General features: G+C 42.4%; 1 protein-coding gene across 1 annotated transcript in view; it reads left to right on the plus strand.

Moving 5' to 3' along the window:
* Window positions 1–386: 386 nt before the first annotated feature.
* The window catches only part of SLC6A19 (solute carrier family 6 member 19), a 177,006-nt gene continuing 153,362 nt past the window's right edge, over window positions 387–24,030 (plus strand). The window contains 1 exon segment of the mRNA XM_029589926.1: window positions 387–695. Within this exon segment, the coding sequence (XP_029445786.1) occupies window positions 494–695 (202 nt within the window). The 5' untranslated portion in view covers window positions 387–493.

A 24,030-nucleotide genomic window follows, 5' to 3' on the forward strand; every position in this document is an offset into this window, starting at 1 on the left:
TTAATAAAACAGCTCAAAATGAATTGTCCTTTTCCTTGCTTTCTTCATCCTCATTTGTTGACAAGCTGAAGTAATATTAACTTTACAACCTGGTTGAAACTTACTGTACCAGGTTTTTTGCTATCATATCTGATAAGCTTAGATGTAAATTACAGCTAAAAGGAAGAGAGAGACATATTTTATAATCATTTACAAGCAATATACAGGAAGTAAATAACCCTCTGACTAGCCCTAGCCTGTAAAACTGATCTTTGATATTCGCTAGATTTGTTTCGTGGAGCTCTTACTGATAAGGCATTAATAATTATAGGAGCTGACTTGGTTAATTAAACGTTCTGCTGATGCTTCATTCTGTCTCAGGTAGTACACTTTCAAGTTAAGTACCAAAGGTTCACTATAAATAACAACCTAGCATTAGAAGCTCCTTCTTTGTACAGACTCAGTTCCAGCTGCCTTCTTACTCAGTTTCCTAAGAAAGCATCATAGAAAAACGATGGTCAAACTGAAGCTGCCAAACCCAGGCTTGGAAAATAGGATACCTTCCCATCAAGAACTTGAAAGGATAGAGGAGAAAGAGGCAAATGAAAGACCACAATGGGACAACAAAGCTCAGTATATGTTAACCTGTGTAGGGTTTTGTGTGGGACTAGGAAATGTATGGCGATTTCCCTATCTCTGCCAAAGTCATGGAGGAGGTATGTTTTCTCATTATAGCTTAATCTAGGAATTCTATAGTGGCTAAAACTGTATGATACAATGGTTACATTTTCAACCTTCATGCAATTCTGCAGGGATATTTTACAAATATAAAATAATTAAAAATCTGAGAGAAATTATATTTATAATCAAATTTCTCCAAAAACAGACATGGAATGACACAATCAGATGAATTTTCAAAGGAGTTTTATGCATGTAAATGTAACATTCTATTGGTGCAATTTTCAAAAGCCATTTTACCTGCATTGAGTGCATGTAATGTGGATAAAACCATTAGCAATTCAATGGCACATATTGTAACAATTTTCAAAAGCCCACATACAAGTAAAGTGCATTTACACATGTAAAATCCAGTTTTAAGCATGTAAATGCTTTTGAAAATCAGGCCCTGTATGTATAAGTGAAATTTACAATCTCTTCAAAAGAGAACATAAAAATATATTTTCAGATTTCATCCAGTGCTACTGCTTATGTTTTGTGGTAATGTATAAATTGCCTCCTGGATTTCTTCAGTATCAGTATTCAAGTAAACAATTAAGTATCTTATCTTTATATTGCTGGATTCTCCTAGTCTTTTACATTTCTGATTAAGGCATACAAAAATTGTTATTGCTAATTTAAGGGCTTTGAAACACCATGTAAGCTGCATTTCTTTTTAATACTATGATTAGCCAGGTAGTACGTATTCAGCTGATAAGTGATGGAATCATTTACATGAAATTAATTGGGAAAGTGCTAGTAAAGTGATAAGTTTATTGTAAACATTTTGTTTTATATTGTTTTATTGTTCAAAATAATGATGCTACATATTTATTCTTAAATTTCTAATTTCTTCAATCAAATCAAAATAGAACATTTGAGCTACATAAGCAGCCACCATGCTCTACCCTTCAGCATGTATTGAAAGCATTTTTGTTTTCTATCAGTTTCATATACAGCATAACATACTACTGAAATTGTATCACTTTTTTACTTATTTTGAAAGCAATAGTACTTTCAATTCAAAGGGCTTTACTCAATAAAAGGTCCTCCTCTCCAAGATGCAGAATTGAATAAACTTGATTTTGTATAAGGCCTAATTTTTTTTCACTCTTAATACTGTATTGTAAGAGAAGATGGCTTCTTTGTTTTTCTGGATGATTTGATTTCACCATATTGGCATAACTAGAAGCCTTATACAGTAGGAAAAACAATGTGGTCAATAGCCATTGCCTTTTCCTCTCTCAGGCACAGGCAGGACATTCTCCCTGTGCTGAGGTTGGGCTGGATGTAGCTTCTTGATTAAGAGAGAGATTATTAATGGAGTACCATGGAGATCGGTACGGGGACTAGTACAGTTTAACATATTCAAAAATATTTTGGAAAAGGGAAAAATAAGTGAAGTAATCAAATTTGCAGATGATATGCAATTATTCAGTTGTCGAAATAGCAGAGGGTTGCAAGGAACTACAGAAGGACTTTGTGAGACTGGGCATCTGAAAGGCAGATGAAATTTAAGGTGGAAAAGTGCAAAATGATGCACATAAGGAAAAATAATCCCAACTAAAGGTATATAATGTTGGGTTCTGTATTAAAAGTCACCAACAGGAAAAGAACCTTGGAATCCTTGTGGACAATACACTGAAATCCTCTGCTCAGTGTGCAGCAGTGGTAAAAAAAAAAAAAAAAAGCAATTAGAATGTTTAGGAATGATCCAAAAAGAAATGGGGAATAAAATGGAAAATATCATATTGCCTCTGTATTGATCCATGTGGCAACCACACCTTCAGTACTGCGCAATTTCTGGTTATTGCATCTCATAAAAGACATAGCAGAACCAGAGAAGGTGCAGAGGAAGGCAACAAAACTGATAAAGTGGATAGAACAGCTCCTCTATGATGAGAGGCTATGCAGGCTATGGCTCTTCAGCTTGGAATAGAGATGGCTAAGAATAGAGAAAATACTAAAACAAGGGAGCACTCCATGAAAATAACAACCAACAGATTTAAAATAAATCATAAAAAGTACTTTTTCTCATCTCAGAATCAAGCTGTCTAATCTGTTGCTACAGGATGTAGTCAAGGTGCCTAGCATAGTGGGGTATAAAGAGGTTTAGACAAGTTCCTGGAGGAAGAGTCTATAAAGCATTATTAGCCAGGTAGACTATAGAAAACTATTGCCATCCTTGGGTGTAATTAACAAGAAATAGATCTACACTTGGAATCAGCCAAGTATTTCTGACCTAGACTGTCCATTGTTGGAGACAGGATTTTGGGCTTGATGGATTTGCATGGCATTTCTTATTTTCCTATGATATACAGAGTCAGATGAAAGGTTCATCGAGCCCAACAGCCTGTCTCTGACAGTAGCTAATCCAGATCACAAGTACACGGTAGATCCATTTCTTTTTATACCCAGGGATAAGTGATAGCATTCCCAAATCAAGATGGCCAATACTGGTTTATGATCTTTTCCTTCAGGAAAATGTCCAAAACCCCTTTTAAATCCAGCTATGCTAGATGCCTTAATCACATCCTCCAGCAGCAAAATCCACAACTTTATTTTGAGCTGAGTGAAAATGCTTTCTCCAATGTGATTTCAGTCTGCTACTTGTTAGATTTATGGCATATCCTTTACTGTTTGAAAGGGTGAATAAGTGTCTCCCATTTACCTCTTTCACCCCTCTTAGTGGTCTCTTCTTCAAGTTAAAGAATCCCAGCCTATTTAATCTTTCTTGAAAAGGAAGTCATTTCTTCACCTTTATCATTTTTGTTGCCCTTCTCTGTATCTTTTCTAGGTCTATTTTATTATTTTTGAGATGGGACAACCAGAATTACATATTTAATTTAATTTATACATTTCTATTCCACTTTCCACAAAGGAAATCATTCCAACGTGGATTACAACACTGTAAAAAATAACATACAGTACATACAGTGAACTAAAATATTCATTACATATAAAATAACATCTTATACAGTCAATATTCCTAATCATAAAAAATATCATTATAATACAATATCTTTTCCCATCCAATTGCAGCAACATAAATCCACTTGTTCAAAACAGAAGCCTATCTACAATTAATTCATTGTACCAAAACACTAAAAAAGTTTTCAGCTACTTGTGAAAACTTGAATTAAAAACATTCCTAAGCATTATTAGTATCACATTCAAAATGACAGGAGCTGCTCTATTAAAAAGCATACAATACACAAGGAGCAGTCACACCATAGATCAATATAAAAAAAGAAATGTTCTGTTTTTATTTTCCATTCCTTTCTGAATCATTCCTAATATTCTATTTGCTTTATTGACTGCTGCTTCACACACTGAGCTGAGGTTTTCAAATCATTGTCCACAATGATACCAAAATCATTTTCTTGGATAGTAACTCCTAATACAGAAAATAGCATTACGTGCCTATATTTGGGATTTTTCCCCCCCCTATTTGAGTCACATTAAATTGCATCTGCCATTTAGATGCCCAATTCCCTAGGCTTGGAAGGTCCTTCTGCTGTTCCTCGTAATCAGCTCATGTTTAACAACTTTGACTAATTCTGAATCATCTGAAAATTTGATCACTTTATTCATAGTTCCCTGTGCCAGTTCATTTGTGCATTTAAACAACACTGGTCCCAGTACAAATCTCTATGGCACTCCACTTTTAACCTTTCTTCATTTTTAGAAAACTGACCATTTAATCCTACTCTCTGATTTCCTGTCTTTTAGCCAGTTACCAGTCCACAATATGACATTGCCTCCCAGCACGACTTTTTAATTTTCTGAGGATTCTCTCATGAGGGACTTTGTCAAATGCCCTCTGAAAATCCAAATACACTATATCAGCTGGCTCACCCTTAACCACGTAATTATTAACCCATTCAAAGAAATCTAGTAAATCAGTAAGGCAGGACGTCCCTTTTCCTCATTAGACCATGTCTATCCAGTAATTTGTTGTTAAAAATACCTTCTACCATTTTGCCTGGCATCATCATTAGGCTTGCTGTTCTCTAGTTTCCCTGATCAACCCTGGTGACCTTTAAAAAATGGTGATACATTGACCACCCTCCACTCTTCAGGAACTGTGATTGTTTTTAATAATAGATTAACAATTAATAGTAATAGGTCTGCAATTTCATATTTGAGTTCTTTCCTAACTCTAGGGTAAACATCATCCAGTCCTGGTGATTTGTTACTCCGTAGTTTGTCAGTTTGCTCTCTCATATCTTCCATTTTCACAGTGATTTGCTTCAGTTCCTCTGAATCATTAGCATCAAAGAACATTTTTGGTGTGGGTTTCTCTTCAACATCCTCTTCATTAAAGACCAGAGCAAAGAATTCATATAGTTTTTCTACTACAGCCTTGTCAACCCTCAGTGCCCTTTTTATCCTTTGGTCATCTAGTTGTCCAATTTATTCCCTCACAGGCTTCTTGCTTCTTATGTTCTTGCCCCTTCTACCAAGTTATTCATTCCATTGAGAACTAGATCTAAAATAGCTCCCCCTCTCACTAATTCCTGGACCAGTTGTTCTGTAAAGAAGTCATTTATGGCATCCAGAAATGTTATCTTTCAAGCATGCCCTGATGAGGCTTTTACCCAATCAACATTGGGGAAATTGAAAACTTCCATTATTATTGTGTTGCAATTTTATATTTTAAATTTCTGTTACCAAAATTCCATAGTACATTTTGTTTCCTGCCAGACTTTTATCTTGCTTGATACTATGCCATATTTAACATATAGTATCACTCCTCCAACAATTTGATATGTCCTGTCATATTGATATAATTTGTACCCTAGATTCAGTGTTCCATTGGTTATCCTCTTTCTATCAGATCTTTGAGATGCCTAGGATTCTACATCTTCATTAAAGGCCAGATTTTCAAAAGCCTTTATGCACATAAAATATAGTTTTAAATATGTTGCTGGGTGTTTTGAAAATTGCCCTGATGCAATGTTGTGCCTACTTTTGTGTGTACTTGACAGAGGCATTCTCAGAGGTGGAGTTTGTTGTAGAATAGGTATAGACTTGGGGTTTCAGTTCTTTTTTTCTCTTAAGCAGGCTGATCATTCTAGGTTATGAGGTTCCAAAGAAAGTTAATTTGCTAGCATCCACACATACAATCACAGACAGATGAAATTACTTCTTGAGCTAAGACTGTGCAAATAGTAAACCCATTATGACCTTTTTTTTTTACTCTTCATTTGGAATAGGATAAATCAGTTCAAATTACAGGCTCTCAAACACTTTAAGAGCTACAACAGCTATTTATGAGTCCCTGCTTTTATGAGCTGACTGGCAGCACATAGATAAAATCCCAGAAAGGATGGAAATCCCAGCTTGAGAGGACTGATTTTTTCAGAAACCCAGTATAGAGGAAGTTAATTACTCAGTGACCAGATGAAAGACAGCAGACAGAACTCCTGGAAGGAAGGAATTCTTAATGGTCATGCTGTTCAGGGGCAATACAGTTAGCCAGCTTAGGAGCAGGCTGGAAAGCTGGAAACTTCCATGAAGGAACCAGGAACTAGCATACAAAGATGTTCTTTCTCCAGCTGCTCCCTGCAAATCTGAAACTGCTGTTCTTTCTTAAGCCTAAAATCTCTAGGGGTCTTTTGTCACACATTAACCAGATGCAGGGCCTCAGAACCTACCGCATACACAGCTAATCAAGTACTGAACAAACCCATCTATCTATCTCTTTCCATTCCATGGACACATAAGGCCCCTAAATACTTTGGAGCACATGGTCTTAACTACAGCAAAGCTTAACATGTAAATGTATCTCTTATCTACTCAAACACAGTACCATAACCATGTGACTATAAATCCCCGGGATTGTAGAAATATTAAAAGACATATAATACTTGCACACTGCACGTCTGTATTGGCAAGCAGAACCCGTTCATAGTGAGTAGTTGTGGTTCCAATGCGTTATATTACTTACAATCATTTGTCAAGATACTGCTCCCATGTAAAATTCACAACACTCCTGTACACCAATGTTCCCTCCAATTTTGTAAAGGCTCTGTGCACAAAAATGTTCTTTTGTGCAACTTTTTATAAGCTGAGTTAAAACCTGTGTGTTACAATTCAGTATAATACAAATAATATCAGGATTTCTTGTGTGCACTATGGGCCTGATTTTCAAAAGCATTTACACATTTAAAACGGGATTTTACTTGTGTAAATGCACTTAACCCATGTAAGTGGGCTTTTGAAAATTGCTATACTATATGCCATTTTATAAACTACTATATGGCTTTTGAAAATTGCTACAATAGTATGTACATTTACACACATAACTCCTTTGACAATTACTTCCTAAGTTTTGCCATATGGGCAAGTTTCACATTCCGTGAACACCAGCCTATGGATGTGGTTGTCAGTTTTCTGGGTGATGCCAATTTACTCATAAGGGGTAATTTTCAAAACAGATTGCCCAGGTTTAAAATCGAGAGGTAATTTTAAAAGGAGTTAAACGTGCAAATGTAACATACTATTTAAAATTATGTCTGTATTCACTTAGGGGAAGATTTTCAAAGGGTTATGTGCATAATATACGCGCGTAACCCCCGAAAAGCTGCCCCTGCGCGCCGAGCCTATCTTGCATAGGCTCGATGGCTCACACAAGTCCCAGGACGCACGTATGTCCCAGGGCTTCAAAAAAGGGGTGGGTCCGGGGGCATGGGGCGGTCCGGGGGCGGGTCCAGGGGTGGGTCCAGAGGTCTGGGTGCAATCCGGGGGCAGTCCGGCGGCGGTCCCGTGTCCTCCGGCACAGCGGCCTGTGCTGGGGGCTGGAGATCCGGCGCATGAAAGTTACGCTTGCCCGGAGGCAGGCATAACTTCTACAATAAAGGTTAGGAGGGGGTTTTAGATAGGGCTGGGTGGCGGGTTAGATAGGGGAAGGAAGGGGAAGGTGCGGGGGGGGGGGGGGCAGAATGAAAGCTCCCTCCGAGGCCGCTCCGATTTCTGAGCGGCCTTGGAGGGAATGGAGGAAGGCTGTGCGGCTCGGCGTGCGCAAGTTGCACAATTGTGCACCCCCTTGCATGCGCTGACCCTGGATTTTATAACATGCGTGCGGCAGCACACGCATGTTATAAAATTGGGCGTAGATTTGTTCGCGCCGGGTTGCGTGAACAAATCTACGTCCGTGCGCAGGTTTAAAAATATTCCCCTTATTGATTTTTTTTGTGAGCCATTTAGGGTTTTTTTTGACATAAGCGGCATAAAAATAGAGAATAACATAACATAGCCCTGAGATGGCATAACCAGAACTGCAGGAGCAGGTTTTTAAGAAAAATAAAAGGGGCTGCAGCCTGGCACAAAAGATAAATGTGTGAAACACGGACTCCGTTTTCCTGCAAAAGGAACAAGAGGGTGAAGTGATCTAGAAGCTTGCCTGTGCTGAGAGTATCATGTAAGATTCTCCAGCTCAGGTCCCCGGTGGCCCTCAGGATATGCTGGGAATAGAAGGATGCCCACCAGTGATGGCAGCAGCACTACTTGACAGAAGGTGTCTGAATGAGAGATAAGGACAAATAAGTGCATGATATGTCTGAATGGGAGATGAGTGCAAATAAGTGCATGGTATGTAGCATGAGTGAGTAGATCTTCTGACTCAACACAGTGCAGAAATATGTTGGGGTAAATTCAGACAACCTAGATGGATTGTCAGGGTGGAGATGTTGAGGAGGTTTGCAGAACTTGAAGCTGATAAGAGGATCTGGACACTTAGAGGTGGATTTTAAAAGAAGAACGCGGCCATCCATGTGCACGCGGTTCCTGGCGTGCGCACATGGATGCACTGATTTTATAACAAGCTTGTGCCAGCGCGCGCATGTTATAAAATCTGATGGCTGCGCACATATGCGTACCGGATTTTAAAATCCCTGCGTGCATGTGCGGGCAGCGAGCGCAGGGGGGGGGGGTGTCGAATTTTTGGTAAGTACGTGCGGTGACACAATCGGACCTCCCCCAGTTCCCTGCACCCTGCATAACCTTCCTTCCCTTTCCCCTCTCCATGCCATGTGCATGGCAATTATGCATGGAGGAAAAATACTATTTTTCCATGCATCCTGCCAGCCTCCACAATGGCAGCAGGACCCACCATTTTATGTTCAAATTTGTTTATTCACGCAGAACTCACCACTTTAGTCAGTGCCATTATGTGTGCCTCAATAGTTGCCCCTTTCATGCGAGGGCACTTGACCCCATGCCTCCAGATTAGCCTGTGGAAGGGGTAGGTGACGATTCTTATCTTGGGAGGGGCCCTACTTCCTGAATCTGGCTGTTGGGATTGCCCTTCCTTCTCCCCAGCAGCCACAAGCTACTGTGCTCTCAATATAACCAGAAACAGGAAGCATTTCCTTAATACATCCATAACTTTCTTTTGATTTTTTTTTCCTTATAAATAAAAAAATGCTTTTTTGTGCAATAAATATGTTTTGCATTTTTACTCTAGTTTCTACAGAGAAACTGGCCTTTGACAATTGCGTACTGGTTTACAAAAGTTCTTGTGGAAGGGGAAGCGGGCTTGATTGGCTTATACCGTCCTGGAGCAGCCCCGGGAGCAGGGATGGCTTAATTTGCCACATTTCAGACTTTATAATGTGGCATGTCAGTTGCGGTATGTGGGTGAGTGGCTTACAGAGACCTATTGCTATTGTGCACCAGGGATGTTAAACAAGATGTCTCAACCTAGCTCCCCTTTAAGTATTATTCAGCTGCGCCCGGGGTTGTGGAGTAATCTGACCTACTCCAGAATATTTTTACAACCTTGTATCCAACCCTGGCGATGATTGCGGAGACAATGGGGCTTGCGGGGCACAGCCTCCCTTTTTTTGCCTTTTCTGGGGAATGCAAGTTTTGTGCCGGGGTGGGAGAGCAGGGCAGTCTTCCAGGCTTGGGCTGATAATGGGGTGGTATACATATTTCATCTGTTAGAACTGGACTCCCACGTTATCCAAGATTTTGCTACTCTGGCATGTACGTTTCAAATGCCTACTAAGTACTTTTATGCGTACCTGCAAGCCGGTCATTATATCCAGTCCCTTGCATGGTCTGTAGTTTCTCAGGATCAAAGCTCAGAAATGTCCCCAGTCTTTCTTAGCCTGGATCCTGGTCAAGCATGCCTTAATTTTCTGTCATCCCATCAAATCTTATTTTCATCCTGGATAAAATGTATGTTTCCTTACTAATGGACCAACACATGTTAAAAAAAAACCAAACAAAACACAAAACAAACAGAACTTTTCATATATTACAAGCCAATTGAAATGTGAAATACTTTACTAAATTTTCCATGAACAGAAGTATGTTTTACGATAATCTTTCAGACTCATTATCACACAGGTTATAATACTAGTAAAGGTAACTTGAAACATTTACTATCGTACCAGGGTGCAATGAAGCATTCTGACAACATTGAGGAAATAGCTTTGTTTTTCCAAGAAAGTCAATATAAAATGGATATGTGACTTTAACAGAATGCCAAGGAAAGGCTGATGTTTGCCTAAGTACTTACACTATGCTCATTAGAATGATATCCACTGCCATTAGTTAATGTTTTCTAACATTAGTACTTGTGTAGTTAACCTTAATTGTGTAATTCATCATTTAATTGATTTTATTATATACCTATGTGTCATTCAGAATAGGCACTATGAAAAACAGGATACTCTATTTAAGCCTTTGAACTGATAAAGCAAAAAGCCTATTTAATAAAAATTCAGTATAGTTGCAGACTTCTCTATTTTCCTGTGATTTAAATACCTGGGATCACATAAAAGTTTTGGTTAATTTAAGGGCAAAAAATGTACAAAAAAGCCCATACATTAGTTTGCTTGCACTTCAATGGCATATATTGTAGCAATTTTCAAAAGCCCAGTTATATGGGTAAAGTGCATTTAGATGTGTAAAACCCCATTTCAAACATGTAAATGCTTTTGAAAATCAGGCCCTACTTAGTATTTTTGGGCAAAAGTCACCCAGTACTTGCGAGTACTACACCAAATGTAATCATTGCCTAAAGATGCAATCTCAGAAGAATATTCACAAATCATTTGCAGTAACAGAAGTATTGTGACAAAATTTCTCCCTGTCTACCTTGCTACAATAGATATAGGAGCAATATCTTTGGTTACAGTGCTCATATGGTGATGTTTCAAAAAAGTCATCTGATGTCACACATACATTGAGAATAAGCATCTCTTCAAATAGACAATTACATTGATGCTTTCCATTTTTATTTTATTTTCTAAAGAAAGGAATTGGAAGAATTGTTTAGGAAGACTGACACTGTAATAAAGGAGATCCTCTATGACCTCAAAGCTATCTATTACCAGGCCCGGATTTAGGAAGGCCCGGATTTAGGCATAGGCAATTGCCTAGGGTGCCAGATTTTAAAGGAACCAAATATCCAGGCCAAAGAGAGGCCAGATTCTGCTTGCTATAGTGCCATGTGCCAGCACAGCTTCAAAGGGGCACCCATCACTATTGAACTGCCTATGGGTGCCACAATAATAAATCTATACCATTCACAACCACCCAATATATAACCACACAATAATAAATCTGGCTTGGGATTTATGCATAGGCAATTATCTAGGATGCCAAATTTTGAAGCACCAAATAGCCCTGGATCAAGGAAGGATTGCCACTAGGCTGGGGAACTTGCTCCTGCAGTCTACTGCAAAGTTACACTGCCACGGCATTCTGGGACTCCAGGAAGGCTGTGTGGGGCTTCACCTACTTTACAAAGTCTAGAGAATCCCCTCTCCCTGCCTCTCCAGCCCTGCCTATGAATGCCAATATTTTAAATCCAGCCCTGTCTGATTTAGGAAGTTTAGTCATTTTCTGATATCAAAAAATTAATAGTCAGATCAATTATACTGTTGCCAAGTACAATAAGAAGATCTTTAATAGGTACATCACCTGTTAACAATTACTAAAATAAAACTTTCTTTGCCATTTTAAGACAAATTATCAGGAAAGACATAACAGATTTGATTATTTACTCTGATTCAAAATGAAAGGATACATAAAGTCAGATTTTATTATTTTAGTTTGCTTTAATATATTTTATCTTTGCTGTAAACTATTTTCAGCATTTTGTATGAATGTAGCAGTATAGATGTTTTAATAAATAAATATTGATTGTGCTGCTCCAATCTATTCCCTGCTGTGCTAAGTGTTGTACTTGTTCTTTGAGTGAAGCCATGGTTAAATATCTTAAAAACACTCTTTCATTTGTGTATCAGGATTAGATCTTATGCAGAATTACACAGCTGTCTATTGGGTGTGGTATGTCGCTTGACAGCGTTCATGTCTGGCTGCAGCTCACTTAGCGCACACCTGTAAGAGGTTTTTATTGTCAGTACTACAAAGAAAGAGAAAGAGAAAAAAAGAAAAAAGAGGCAAAAATACCTAAAAAAATAAAACTGTAGCTTTGTCAAAGGTCTAGCTACATTTACTTACAGTTCCTAGGTATAACCAGAGTAGGGCTAGGTCCCTTTTGTTCTGAAAAACATACATACACAAAAAAATACAAGCACTTTGGCCACTGCACCCTAAACAAATAAAGGGAAAAAAAATTCTCCCAATATTGGGTCTCTCAGGGGGACTTGTACAATCTGTCAGAGGTCTCTCATTAAACAAAACAATAACTGCGTGTTTCTTGGCCAACAGAGAGTTTAATGCAAGAAAATACGTTCACAAAAGTGAAATCTTTCCTGGCTTATACTTACTTACAGGATAATGCAGCGCAAAATAAGTAAATAGCTGTTTCTCTTACCAAGAATCTCTAGAGGAGACCCAAAACCAGCTTAAAATACTGCAGCCTGTTCAGACCCCTATAAAACATCATTCCCATGGGTAGGGTGTACCAGCAAGGGTACTGGTCACACCTTAAGAGCAACTTCAAAATAGGGAAGGTTTAACTGTAGTCAATAAACTCTGGGCTTATCATCGCCCAATCCACATACTGAGGAAGATACCAACATTACAGCTTCCCCAATTCCTTACAAGTACAAATGGTTCTTTCTCCAGAGCTCCAGCCTCTTACTGGCAAGGTCTATGATTCAAGAGCTTGACTAACCCTTATATTTTTTGCTGGGTATATTCAGCACATCAGGTAAGGTTACCCAAGTAAATTGCTTGTTCACAGAGATGATAACTTTCAAACAACACATGTGTGTGGCCAGGGCCAGATTTACTATAGTATTTTACAAAATGTGCGTATGGTATATGCACGTTTTATAACATACGCATACATCTATCCTGCAACATATGTGTGTATCTAGGTTTAGGCACAAATGAATGCAATGCTTTGAAACCAAGTATATCAATTGTTGCGTCGGAGGTGGACCCTTGGGCCAAGGTGGGGTTGATGCAACCCATAGGTAGGGACCTAAGGGTCCCCACCGTCGGCAGGTGGAGTGGGCTGATAGGCAGAGGCCGATGGAGCTTCACCTATATCAGCCCTCATTCCCCGTGGGTTGAGCCTTTGGGTGCCGGGGCCGGCAGGACTTAGGTGGGCATCGAGGTTGGTTAGCAAGAGTGATTGGTTCAGCCCAGAGACAGCAGACGATAGGTGGCATAGTCCTACACTGGATTGGGTGAGGTACTGGAACTCGGGCTCCAATGGAACTGAGGTTGGCTGAAGGCGCTCGAGCAAAGGTAGGCTGAAGCCTAATAAGTCCACGTCCAGGAAGTAGGCTAGGAGAGGCATCAGTGACAGGCTTGGATCAGGGCTGGCAGCAAAGCGGAGGTCGTGGCAAGCAATGCTGAGATCTGATCACGAAGAAATCAAATAGCGAGAGTCAATTGAAGCAATGATCAAGGTCTGGAGATAGGCTGTAGCGTAGTCAGATGTAGCAAAGGTCTGGATCTGGAGATAAGTAGCGTAGTAAGACGTAGCAAAGGTCTGGGTCTGGAGATAGGCAGTAGTGTAGTCAGGCGTAGCCGAGGTCTGGGTCTGGAGATAGGCAGAAGCGTAGTCAGGCATAGCCAAGGTCTGGATCTGGAGATAGGCAGTAATGTAGTCAGGCGTAGCAGAGGACTGGGTCTGGAAATAAGCACTAGCGTAGTCAAGGGTAGCAGAGGTCTGAGTCTGGAGATAGGCAGTAGCGTAGTCAGATGTAGCAAAGGTCTGGGTCTGGAGATAGGCAGTAGCGTAGTCAGGTGTAGCCGAGGTCTGGGTCTGGAGATAGGCAGAAGCATAGTCAAGTGTAGCCGAGGTCTGGATCTGGAGATAGGCAGTAATGTAGTTAGGCGTAGCAGAGGTCTGGGTCTGGAAATAAGCACTAGCGTAGTCAGGCGTAGCAGAGGTCTGGGTCTGGAGATAGGCAGAAGCATAGTCAGGCATAGCAGAGGTCTGGGTCTGGAGATAGGCAGAAGCGTGGTCAGGCATAGCGGAGGTCTGGGTCTGGAGATAGGCAGAAGCGTGGTCAGGCAAAGCAGAGTCGATATCCGTGTAGTCAATCCAAAACATAAACAGGACAAGGGTGAGGAAGATAGGAACCAGGAACATAAGAACATAAGAAAATGCCATACTGGGTCAGACCAAGGGTCCATCAAGCCCTGCATCCTGTTTCCAACAGTGGCCAATCCAGGCCATAAGAACCTGGCAAGTACCCAAAAACTAAGTCTATTCCATGTAACCATTGCTAATGGCAGTGGCTATTCTCTAAGTGAACTTAATAGCAGGTAATGGACTTCTCCTCCAAGAACTTATCCAATCCTTTTTTAAACACAGCTATACTAACTGCACGAACCACATTCTCTGGCAACAAATTCCAGAGTTTAATTGTGCGTTGAGTAAAAAAGAACTTTCTCCGATTAGTTTTAAATGTGCCCCATGCTAATTTCATGGAGTGCCCCCTAGTCTTTCTACTATCCGAAAGAGTAAATAACCGATTCACATCTACCTGTTCTAGACCTCTCATGATTTTAAACACCTCTATCATATCCCCCCTCAGTCGTCTCTTCTCCAAGCTAAAAAGTCCTAACCTCTTTAGTCTTTCCTCATAGGGGAGTTGTTCCATTCCCCTTATCATTTTGGTAGCCCTTCTCTGTACCTTCTCCATCACAATTATATCTTTTTTGAGATGCGGCGACCAGAATTGTACACAGTATTCAAGGTGTGGTCTCACCATAGAGCGATACAGAGGCATTATGACATTTTCCGTTTTATTCATCATTCCTTTTCTAATAATTCCCAACATTCTGTTTGCTTTTTTGACTGCCGCAGCACACTGCACTGACGATTTCAATGTGTTATCCACTATGACACCTAGAACTCTTTCTTGGGTTGTAGCACCTAATATGGAACCCAACATTGTGTAATTATAGCATGGGTTATTTTTCCCTATATGCATCACCTTGCACTTATCCACATTAAATTTCATCTGCCATTTGGATGCCCAATTTTCCAGTCTCACAAGGTCTTCCTGCAATTTATCACAATCTGCTTGTGATTTAACTACTCTGAACAATTTTGTGTCATCTGCAAATTTGATTATCTCACTCGTCGTATTTCTTTCCAGATCATTTATAAATATATTGAACAGTAAGGGTCCCAATACAGATCCCTGAGGCACTCCACTGTCCACTCCCTTCCACTGAGAAAATTGCCCATTCAATCCTACTCTCTGTTTCCTGTCTTTTAGCCAGTTTGCAATCCACGAAAGGACATCGCCACCTATCCCATGACTTTTTACTTTTCCTAGAAGCCTCTCATGAGGAACTTTGTCAAACGCCTTCTGAAAATCCAAGTATACTATATCTACCGGTTCACCTTTATCCACATGTTTATTAACTCCTTCAAAAAAGTGAAGCAGATTTGTGAGGCAAGACTTGCCCTGGGTAAAGCCATGCTGACTTTGTTCCATTAAACCATGTCTTTCTATATGTTCTGTGATTTTGATGTTTAGAACACTTTCCACTATTTTTCCTGGCACTGAAGTCAGGCTAACCGGTCTGTAGTTTCCCGGATCACCCCTGGAGCCCTTTTTAAATATTGGGGTTACATTTGCTATCCTCCAGTCTTCAGCTACAATGGATGATTTTAATGATAAGTTACAAATTTTTACTAATAGGTCTGGAATTTCATTTTTTAGTTCCTTCAGAACTCTGGGGTGTATACCATCCGGTCCAGGTGATTTACTACTCTTCAGTTTGTCAATCAGGCCTACCACATCTTCTAGATTCACCGTGATTTGATTCAGTCCATCTGAATCATTACCCATGAAAACCTTCTCCATTACGGGTACCTCCCCAACATCCTCTTCAGTAAACACCGAAGCAAAGAAATCATTTAATCTTTCCGCGATGGCCTTATCTTCTCTAAGTGCCCCTTTAACCCCTCGATCATCTAACGGTCCAACTGACTCCCTCACAGGCTTTCTGCTTCGGATATATTTAAAAAAGTTTTTACTGTGAGTTTTTGCCTCTACAGCCAACTTCTTTTCAAATTCTCTCTTAGCCTGTCTTATCAATGTCTTACATTTAACTTGCCAATGTTTATGCTTTATCCTATTTTCTTCTGTTGGATCCTTCTTCCAATTTTTGAATGAAGATCTTTTGGCTAAAATAGCTTCTTTCACCTCCCCTTTTAACCATGCCGGTAATCGTTTTGCCTTCTTTCCACCTTTCTTAATGTGTGGAATACATCTGGACTGTGCTTCTAGAATGGTATTTTTTAACAATGACCACGCCTCTTGGACATTTTTTACTTTTGTAGCTGCTCCTTTCAGTTTTTTTCTAACAATTTTTCTCATTTTATCAAAGTTTCCCTTTTGAAAGTTTAGCACGAGAGCCTTGGATTTGCACACTGTTCCTTTTCCAGTCATTAAATCAAATTTGATCATATTATGATCACTATTGCCAAGCGGCCCCACCACCGTTACCTCTCTCACCAAGTCCTGTGCTCCACTGAGAATTAGATCTAAAATTGCTCCCTCTCTCGTCGGTTCCTGAACCAATTGCTCCATAAAGCTATCATTTATTCCATCCAGGAACGTTATCTCTCTAGTGTGACCCGATGATACATTTACCCAGTCTATATTGGGGTAATTGAAGTCTCCCATTATTACTGCACTACCAATTTGGTTAGCTTCCCTAATTTCTCTTAGCATTTCACTGTCCATCTCACCATCTTGACCAGGTGGACGGTAGTATACCCCTATCACTGTAGTCTTCCCTGACACACAAGGGATTTCTACCCATAAAGATTCAATTTTGTATTTAGTCTCATGCAGGATGTTTATCCTGTTGGACTCTATACCATCCCGGACATAAAGCGCCACACCTCCTCCCGACTGCTCCTCTCTGTCATTGCGATATAATTTGTACCCCGGTATAGCACTGTCCCATTGGTTATCCTCTTTCCACCATGTCTCTGAGATGCCAATTAAGTCTATGTCATCATTTACTGCTATACATTCTAATTCTCCCATCTTACTTCTTAGACTTCTGGCATTAGCATACAAACATTTCAAGGTTTGTTTTTTGTTTGTATTTTTATTCTGCTTTTTAATTGATAGGGATAAGTTAGAATTTTTTAGCTCAGGTGAGTTTTTAGTTACAGGCACTTGGACTACTTTTCTAATTATTGGAACCTCACTGTCGGGATGCCCTAATTCTAATGCATCATTAGTATCCTTTAAAGATACCTCTCTCCGAACCATGCGCTGCTGAGCGACTGTCGGCTTTCCCCTTTGTTCTAGTTTAAAAGCTGCTCTATCTCCTTTTTAAAGGTTAGCGCCAGCAGTCTGGTTCCACCCTGGTTAAGGTGGAGCCCATCCCTTCGGAAGAGACTCCCCTTTCCCCAAAAGGTTCCCCAGTTCCTAACAAAACTGAATCCCTCTTCCTTGCACCATCGTCTCATCCACGCATTGAGACTCCGGAGCTCTGCCTGCCTCTGGTGACCTGCGCGTGGAACAGGGAGCATTTCAGAGAATGCTACCCTGGAGGTTCTGGATTTAATCTTTCTACCTAAGAGCCTAAATTTGGCTTCCAGAACCTCCCTCCCACATTTTCCTATGTCGTTGGTGCCCACATGTACCACGACAGCCGGCTCCTCCCCAGCACTGTCTAAAATCCTATCTAGTGACGCGTGAGGTCCGCCACCTTCGCACCAGGTAGGCATGTTACCAGGCGATCCTCACGCCCACCAGCCACCCAGCTATCTACATTCCTAATAATCGAATCACCAACTATGACGGCCGACCTAACCCTTCCCTCCTGGGCAGTAGGCCTTGGGGAGATATCCTCAGTGCGAAAGGACAATGCATCACCTAGAGAGCAGGTCCTTGCTACAGGATCCTTTCCTGCTACACCTGGTTGGTGCTCTCCCATTATGAGACCTTCTTCCTCCAAGGCAGCACCAGGGCTGCCAGTCTGAAGTTGGGACTTGACTACTATGTCCCTGAAGGTCTCATCTATATACCTCTCTGTCTGCCTCAGCTCCTCCAGGTCTGCCACTCTAGCCTCCAGAGATCGGACTCGTTCTCTGAGAGCCAGGAGCTCTTTGCATCGCATGCACATGTACAACTTCTCACCGGTGGGTAAAAAATCATATATGTGACACTCGATGCAAAAGACTGGGAAGCCCCCCTCTTGCTGCTGGACTGCTGCCTTCATCTCAATTTTGATCAGTTCCTAGTTAAGTTTTAGGTTGCTATGGGAGTAGGATTGTGTCTAACTTCCTTTAAATGTATTAGTGAATTCACTATGTGTCTGGTAGTGGCCTACCGGGGTCTGATCGAATTCTCAATAAAGTTTTTGTTGATGGTTTGTTTGTTTTTTGTGAAAGTGGCACCTGCCTATAAATTAAGGGATGAGCTAGGGGTGGGTGGGCAAGGGGTGGGAGGGGTGGGAAATACAAACAGTCTAACTTCAGTTAGTCAGCCTGAGTGACTCACTGCTCCCTTGATTAACAAATGTTGATCCCTATTCAAACCCAATCACACTACCTCAACACCTTTCCAAGGTGAGTAACTGAGCTGAACTATTCAACTTTTTTACTTTGGTATATACTGCTCCTAGCTTATTTCTAGCTTCTGGCTACTTTTTTGTGGGTTCTTTATCAGCAACGAGTACTCGAGTAGAGAGTACTCGAGTAGAGTACTCGAGTAGAGAGGAGACCTGTTGTTAAGGCAATGCTATGGAGCGAGGCCTGAGCTTAAATACACTGAAGAGTTTGATGTCATCATCCAGGGCTGCAGCCAGGTTCCCGCCGCGGGCCCTTCAAAAGGATCAGTGTAGCGTGCGTGCCCAGGGAGGGGCATGGCGCGGGTAGTGGCGACTCTCAGCGGGCCACACGGAGAGGCCCGATGAGCAATGACATCTTGAGCTGAGTTGCTGGGAACTGTGGCGGAGCCGGAGGCACCAGGGGTGTCCCAAGGTCGGAGCTGGCTGCCTACCACCGCTAGCAAGGAGGAACCAGAAGCTGCAGTCTGTATAGAAAGGTGAGAGGGCAGCGCTGCGGGTCTGCCGCAGACAGCATGAATAACATCAATGCATTCGGTGCATGTACGTTATCCACATATTTAATAAATATATGTGTGTATATTTAACATGTGCACATAAAATAGAATTTACTCATGTAAGTTGGCTTTTACACTCATAAGTCAGTGTATTTTTGTTAGGCAGGCCGGCCACACCAGGCAACAACCGGCTTTGCTCAGCGATATGGCTGGGCTGTCCTCCAGCTTCCTCATTGCGGCAGGGAATCCCTGCTGGCATCTCTCGCCGCCCGCAGGCAGCGCCGGCCCTGCTATCCTCTCCAGCGCGCCGTGACGGGGACACCCCCCTCGTGGCAGCTTCTGGCCTGCTCCCTAGGTGCGCACGTGTGCTGCTTTACCCCTTTTAAAGAGCCAGCGGCGGGAAAATGCCCGTGGGCCATTCCGATGACATCAGACCCAGGGCCCTATTTAACCTTGGGCCTTGCAATTACCAGACGCCTTAGCAACAGTTTGAAGTCTGTTGGAGCTGCTGGTTGCCGTGTTCCTGACTCCGTGATCCTTCCCGATTCCTTGTCCTCCTGGATTGTCTTCTGGCTTATGACCCTTGGTATGTTCTTCTGACTCTGAGTTCCTGTCTCTGTGTCCTTTGGATTGTCTTCTGGCCTTGACTCCTGGTATGTTCTCTAGATTCCACTTGTCTGCTGCCTGCCCTGACTTCTGGAACGTTGCCCTGACTCTGCTTGATCACTGCCTGCCCTGACTGTGGACTGCCTGACCTTGCCTTCTCCTTTCATCATGAGATTCCTCTTCATCGGAGACCTGCGCCTAAGTCCAGCCAGCCCTGGCACCCAAGGGCTCAACCTGTGGGAAACGAGGGTTGGCAGTGGTGAAGGTCCAGTTGAGTCTCTGCACCGACAGGCTCCGCCTGCCGATGACAAGGATCTACAGGGGTTCCCCCTGCAGGTAGCACCAGCCTCGTCTCGGTCCAAGGGTCCACACTGTAGTAGTTCAAATGCTTCAAAGACGGAACTCCTCCTCATCTCTTCAAATGATGAAAATTTTCTTCCATTATCCTTTCACAACTCATTCATCACCCATAAGCATGTAAGAGACCTGGGGGTACTTCTAGATAATCGGCTAAACCCAAAGAAAATGGTTAACAACACTTCCAAAGACTGCTTTTATAGACTTCAAGTTCTAAAACGTTTGAAACCACTACTATTTTTCCAAGATTTCAAAACAGTTCTCCAAGCGTTGCTATTTGCTAAGATAGATTACTGCAGTGCCCTTTTCCTTGGCCTCCCCAAATCTACTACCAAACCACTGCAGATGATTCAAAACGCTGCGGCAAGATTATTGACCAACACCAGCCGTGGAGATCACATTTCTCCCATCCTTAAAACTCTACATTGGCTTCCAGTGAATTTTAGAATACTTTATAAATCAATTACCCTAATTCACAAATTCATTCATCATCAACTCCAACTCGACCTCGAAATCCCCTTCAAATTACACTCCTCCAATAGACCAATTAGAGATATTCTTAAAGGTACTCTGAATTTTCCCCCAACTAAAGCCACACGCCTTTCCTCGACCAAAGTCCGAGCTTTTTCAATAGCAGGACCTTCTATCTGGAATAACATTCCCACAGGCCTAAGATTAGAACCCTGCCTCTCAACGTTCAGAAAAAAACTCAAAACGTGGCTATTTCATCAAGCCTTTGCTGACCCTCCAGACAATCTCTAGTCACCTTTATTCCCACCGAGACGATTTTATCCCCTCCCAGACGAATGGATTGCTATCCGCTCGAAAGATGGACTCTGGCACTTTTAGGTTAAAGCACCTTAAGCTTTAACCCACATCCTTTATTATTATTATGTTACAATACTTCCTGCCTTTTTTCTTCCAGCTATATTTAGCTTCCAAGTTTCTACTCCTTGTTAAATGTAACTTTACCTTATTCTCCTCTATTGTTATTCACTTTATTTATTGCTTCAGTTATCCTTGTTCTATGTAAACCGATCCGATATGGTTATCACTATGAAGGTCGGTATAAAAAAAGTGTTAAATAAAATAAATAAATAAATAGTTTGCTGATGCCATGGATCGGACAGATCTCTCTGGACTCCAGGCCATCCCCGGACTTGCGCAGAAAATTCAGCAGCAACAGCAGTGCTTGGAGATGGTGGTAGCCACCATGGAGCGGCTTAGTGCCCGCCTCAACGCCCTCTCCTCTTCAGTGAGCCAGTCAGATCCTACAACTCCTGGTCCGGTGGGGGCAGTCGCACCAATATGTCTACCAGTACCACCCCGTTACGCATGGGACCCAAAACTTTGTCGAGGATTCTTGAATCAGTGCCTAATGCACTTTTCCTTGCAACCTGCATTGTTCCCCACCAGTGCAGTAAATACCACCTTCATCATCTCTCTTCTAGATGGCAAGGCATTGGACTGGGCATCTCCACTTTGGGAGCGAGGAGACCCCCTGCTCCAAAACATTCAGTTATTCCTGCTTACCTTCAAGCAGCGTGGCTGGCCATGCTGGGCTCCAATCTGCTACTCCTTCACTATGACCTCTGTTCGAGTACGCCATTGAGTTCCGCATCCTGGCCTCAGAGCTATATTGGTGGGAGGACAGCCTCTGCAGTATATTCCTTGAAGGCTTGTTGCCTTGCAGAAAAGACAAACTGGCAGCAATGGAGCAGCCTGAGTCTCTCAATGTCTTGATTGACATGGCAGGGAGAATCAATCGACACCTCCAGCAGCAGGCCCAGGAACTATGGGCTCCTCACAGACAGGTAACCTTGGCCCCGGTCTTCACTTGGCTTCTACTTCCACCCACACTAGTGAAGGTTGCTCCAGAACACAACGAAGAGCTCATGCAATTAGGCTGAGCTCATGCATATCTCGGCCTAGGAGAGGCTTTGCCGCCAGAATCTCAGCCTCTGTTTCTCTGTACCGAGAGAGGGCACTTGGTGGATCGCTGCCCAATGAAGCCGGGAAAACGGTCAGCCTAGGAGCTGGTGGGGACATGCTCCTAGGGGGTACAAATGCTGTACTCCAATTCACGCTCCAAGTTTCCATTATGAAGGATGACCAGGAGTTTCCTACGCTAGCATTAATAAATTCTGGGGCTGGTGGAAACTTTATTACCTGGGCTCTAGTAAAGAAACTGGAGCTGACTATGATCACCAGAGGAAGACCCTTGTTTATCTCATCGATTTATAGGGAACCCCTGCCAGGGTATATTGACTCTATGACTGATCTGCTAAATCTTCGCACGGGACTACTTCATGAAGAACAAAGCATAAATCCTGCCAGAACATCAGTGCTTTCACTGTGCCATTAACCTGCTATCAGGAGCTATTCCACCAAGCTATTCCCCTGCCCCTCCCGGTGTCACAAACAATGTCTCAATATATTCGGGAAAATCTTGCTAAGGGATTCAGCAGACCTTCCACTTCGCTGGCAGGGGTGGGATTTGTCTTTGTTGCCAAGAAGGATGGATCCTTATGCCCCTGCATAGACTACCGGGACCTCAACGCCATCACGAAGAAAGACCAATACCCCCCGCCGCTCATCTCGGAATTGCTAGACCGCCTCAGGAGGCCAAAGTATTTACCAAGCTGGACCTGCAAGGAACATACAATCTCGTTCATATATGACCTGAGGATGAATGGAAGATGGCCATTAATACTCAAGATGGCCACTATGAGTATCTCGCAATGCCATTTGGCCTGTGCAACGCTCCCGCAGTGTTCCAGCACATGAGGAATGAGATTTTCAGGGACCTCCTGTACATCTCAGTGGTGATTTACCTGGACAACTTTTTCATCTTCTCGGAGGAGTTATGGGCCCATCGCCACGATGTACGCATGGTTTTACAAAGCCTACGAGATCACCAGCTATTCGACAAGCTTGAAAAATGCTCCTTTGAGCAAGAGAGCCTACCCTTTCTGGGATATATTTTGTCCAGCAGGGGCTTCAGAATGGATCCAGAAAAGGTGAAATGCATCCAGGAATGGGCTCAACCATCTGGCCTCTGGATTCTCCAGAGATTCCTAGGTTTCGCAAATTTTTACCAGCAGTTTATTCCTCACTATTCTCAGCTTACTGCCCTGCTGACCGCACTCGCCAAGAAGGGTGCCGATACCAAGAATTGGCCACCCGAGGCAATCTCAGACTTCCACGAACTTAAACAGGCCTTCCAGCGAGAACCCTGTCTCCAACACCTGGACCCCGAATGCCATTTCACCTTGGAGGTTGACACCCCCTCCCTGGGCATAGGAGCCATACTCAGTCAGGTGAATGACTCCGGAATTCTTCGCCCCTGCTCATTCTTTTCTCGCAAATTCTCCTTGGCAGAATGTAATTATCGCATCGGGTATAAGGCGATATTGGCCATTAAACTGGCACTTGAGGAGTGGTGACACTGGCTGGAGGGGGCACACCATTGGATCATCATATATACCGATCATAAGAACCTGGAAATCTCTGTCAAGCTCAATGTCTCAATGTCTGTCAGGCCCGATAGTCTCTCTTTTTTGCTCAATTTGACTTCGAGCTATGCTATTGCCTGCCGAGAAAAACAACCGGGCGGATGCCTTGTCTTGATCGTTCAAGGTGGAGGATGTCCTTGACCCGGCAGCATACATTATCAACCCTGCTCGAGTCCTTCTGGCTGCCTCTCAGGTGGTTCCACCTGGGGAGACGGTGGTTCCAAGTCATCTTTGGCAGAAAATCCTGGAATGGGCCTACAGCTCTTAGTGGCAGAACATCTGGGACAGGCCCATGCTCTAGACTTCCTCCGGCAGTACTACTGATGGCCTAGCATGAGGAATGACATCAAGGCCTATGTGGA

Source organism: Rhinatrema bivittatum, chromosome 2, assembly GCF_901001135.1.
Source record: "Rhinatrema bivittatum chromosome 2, aRhiBiv1.1, whole genome shotgun sequence".
Classification (NCBI taxonomy): domain Eukaryota; kingdom Metazoa; phylum Chordata; class Amphibia; order Gymnophiona; family Rhinatrematidae; genus Rhinatrema; species Rhinatrema bivittatum.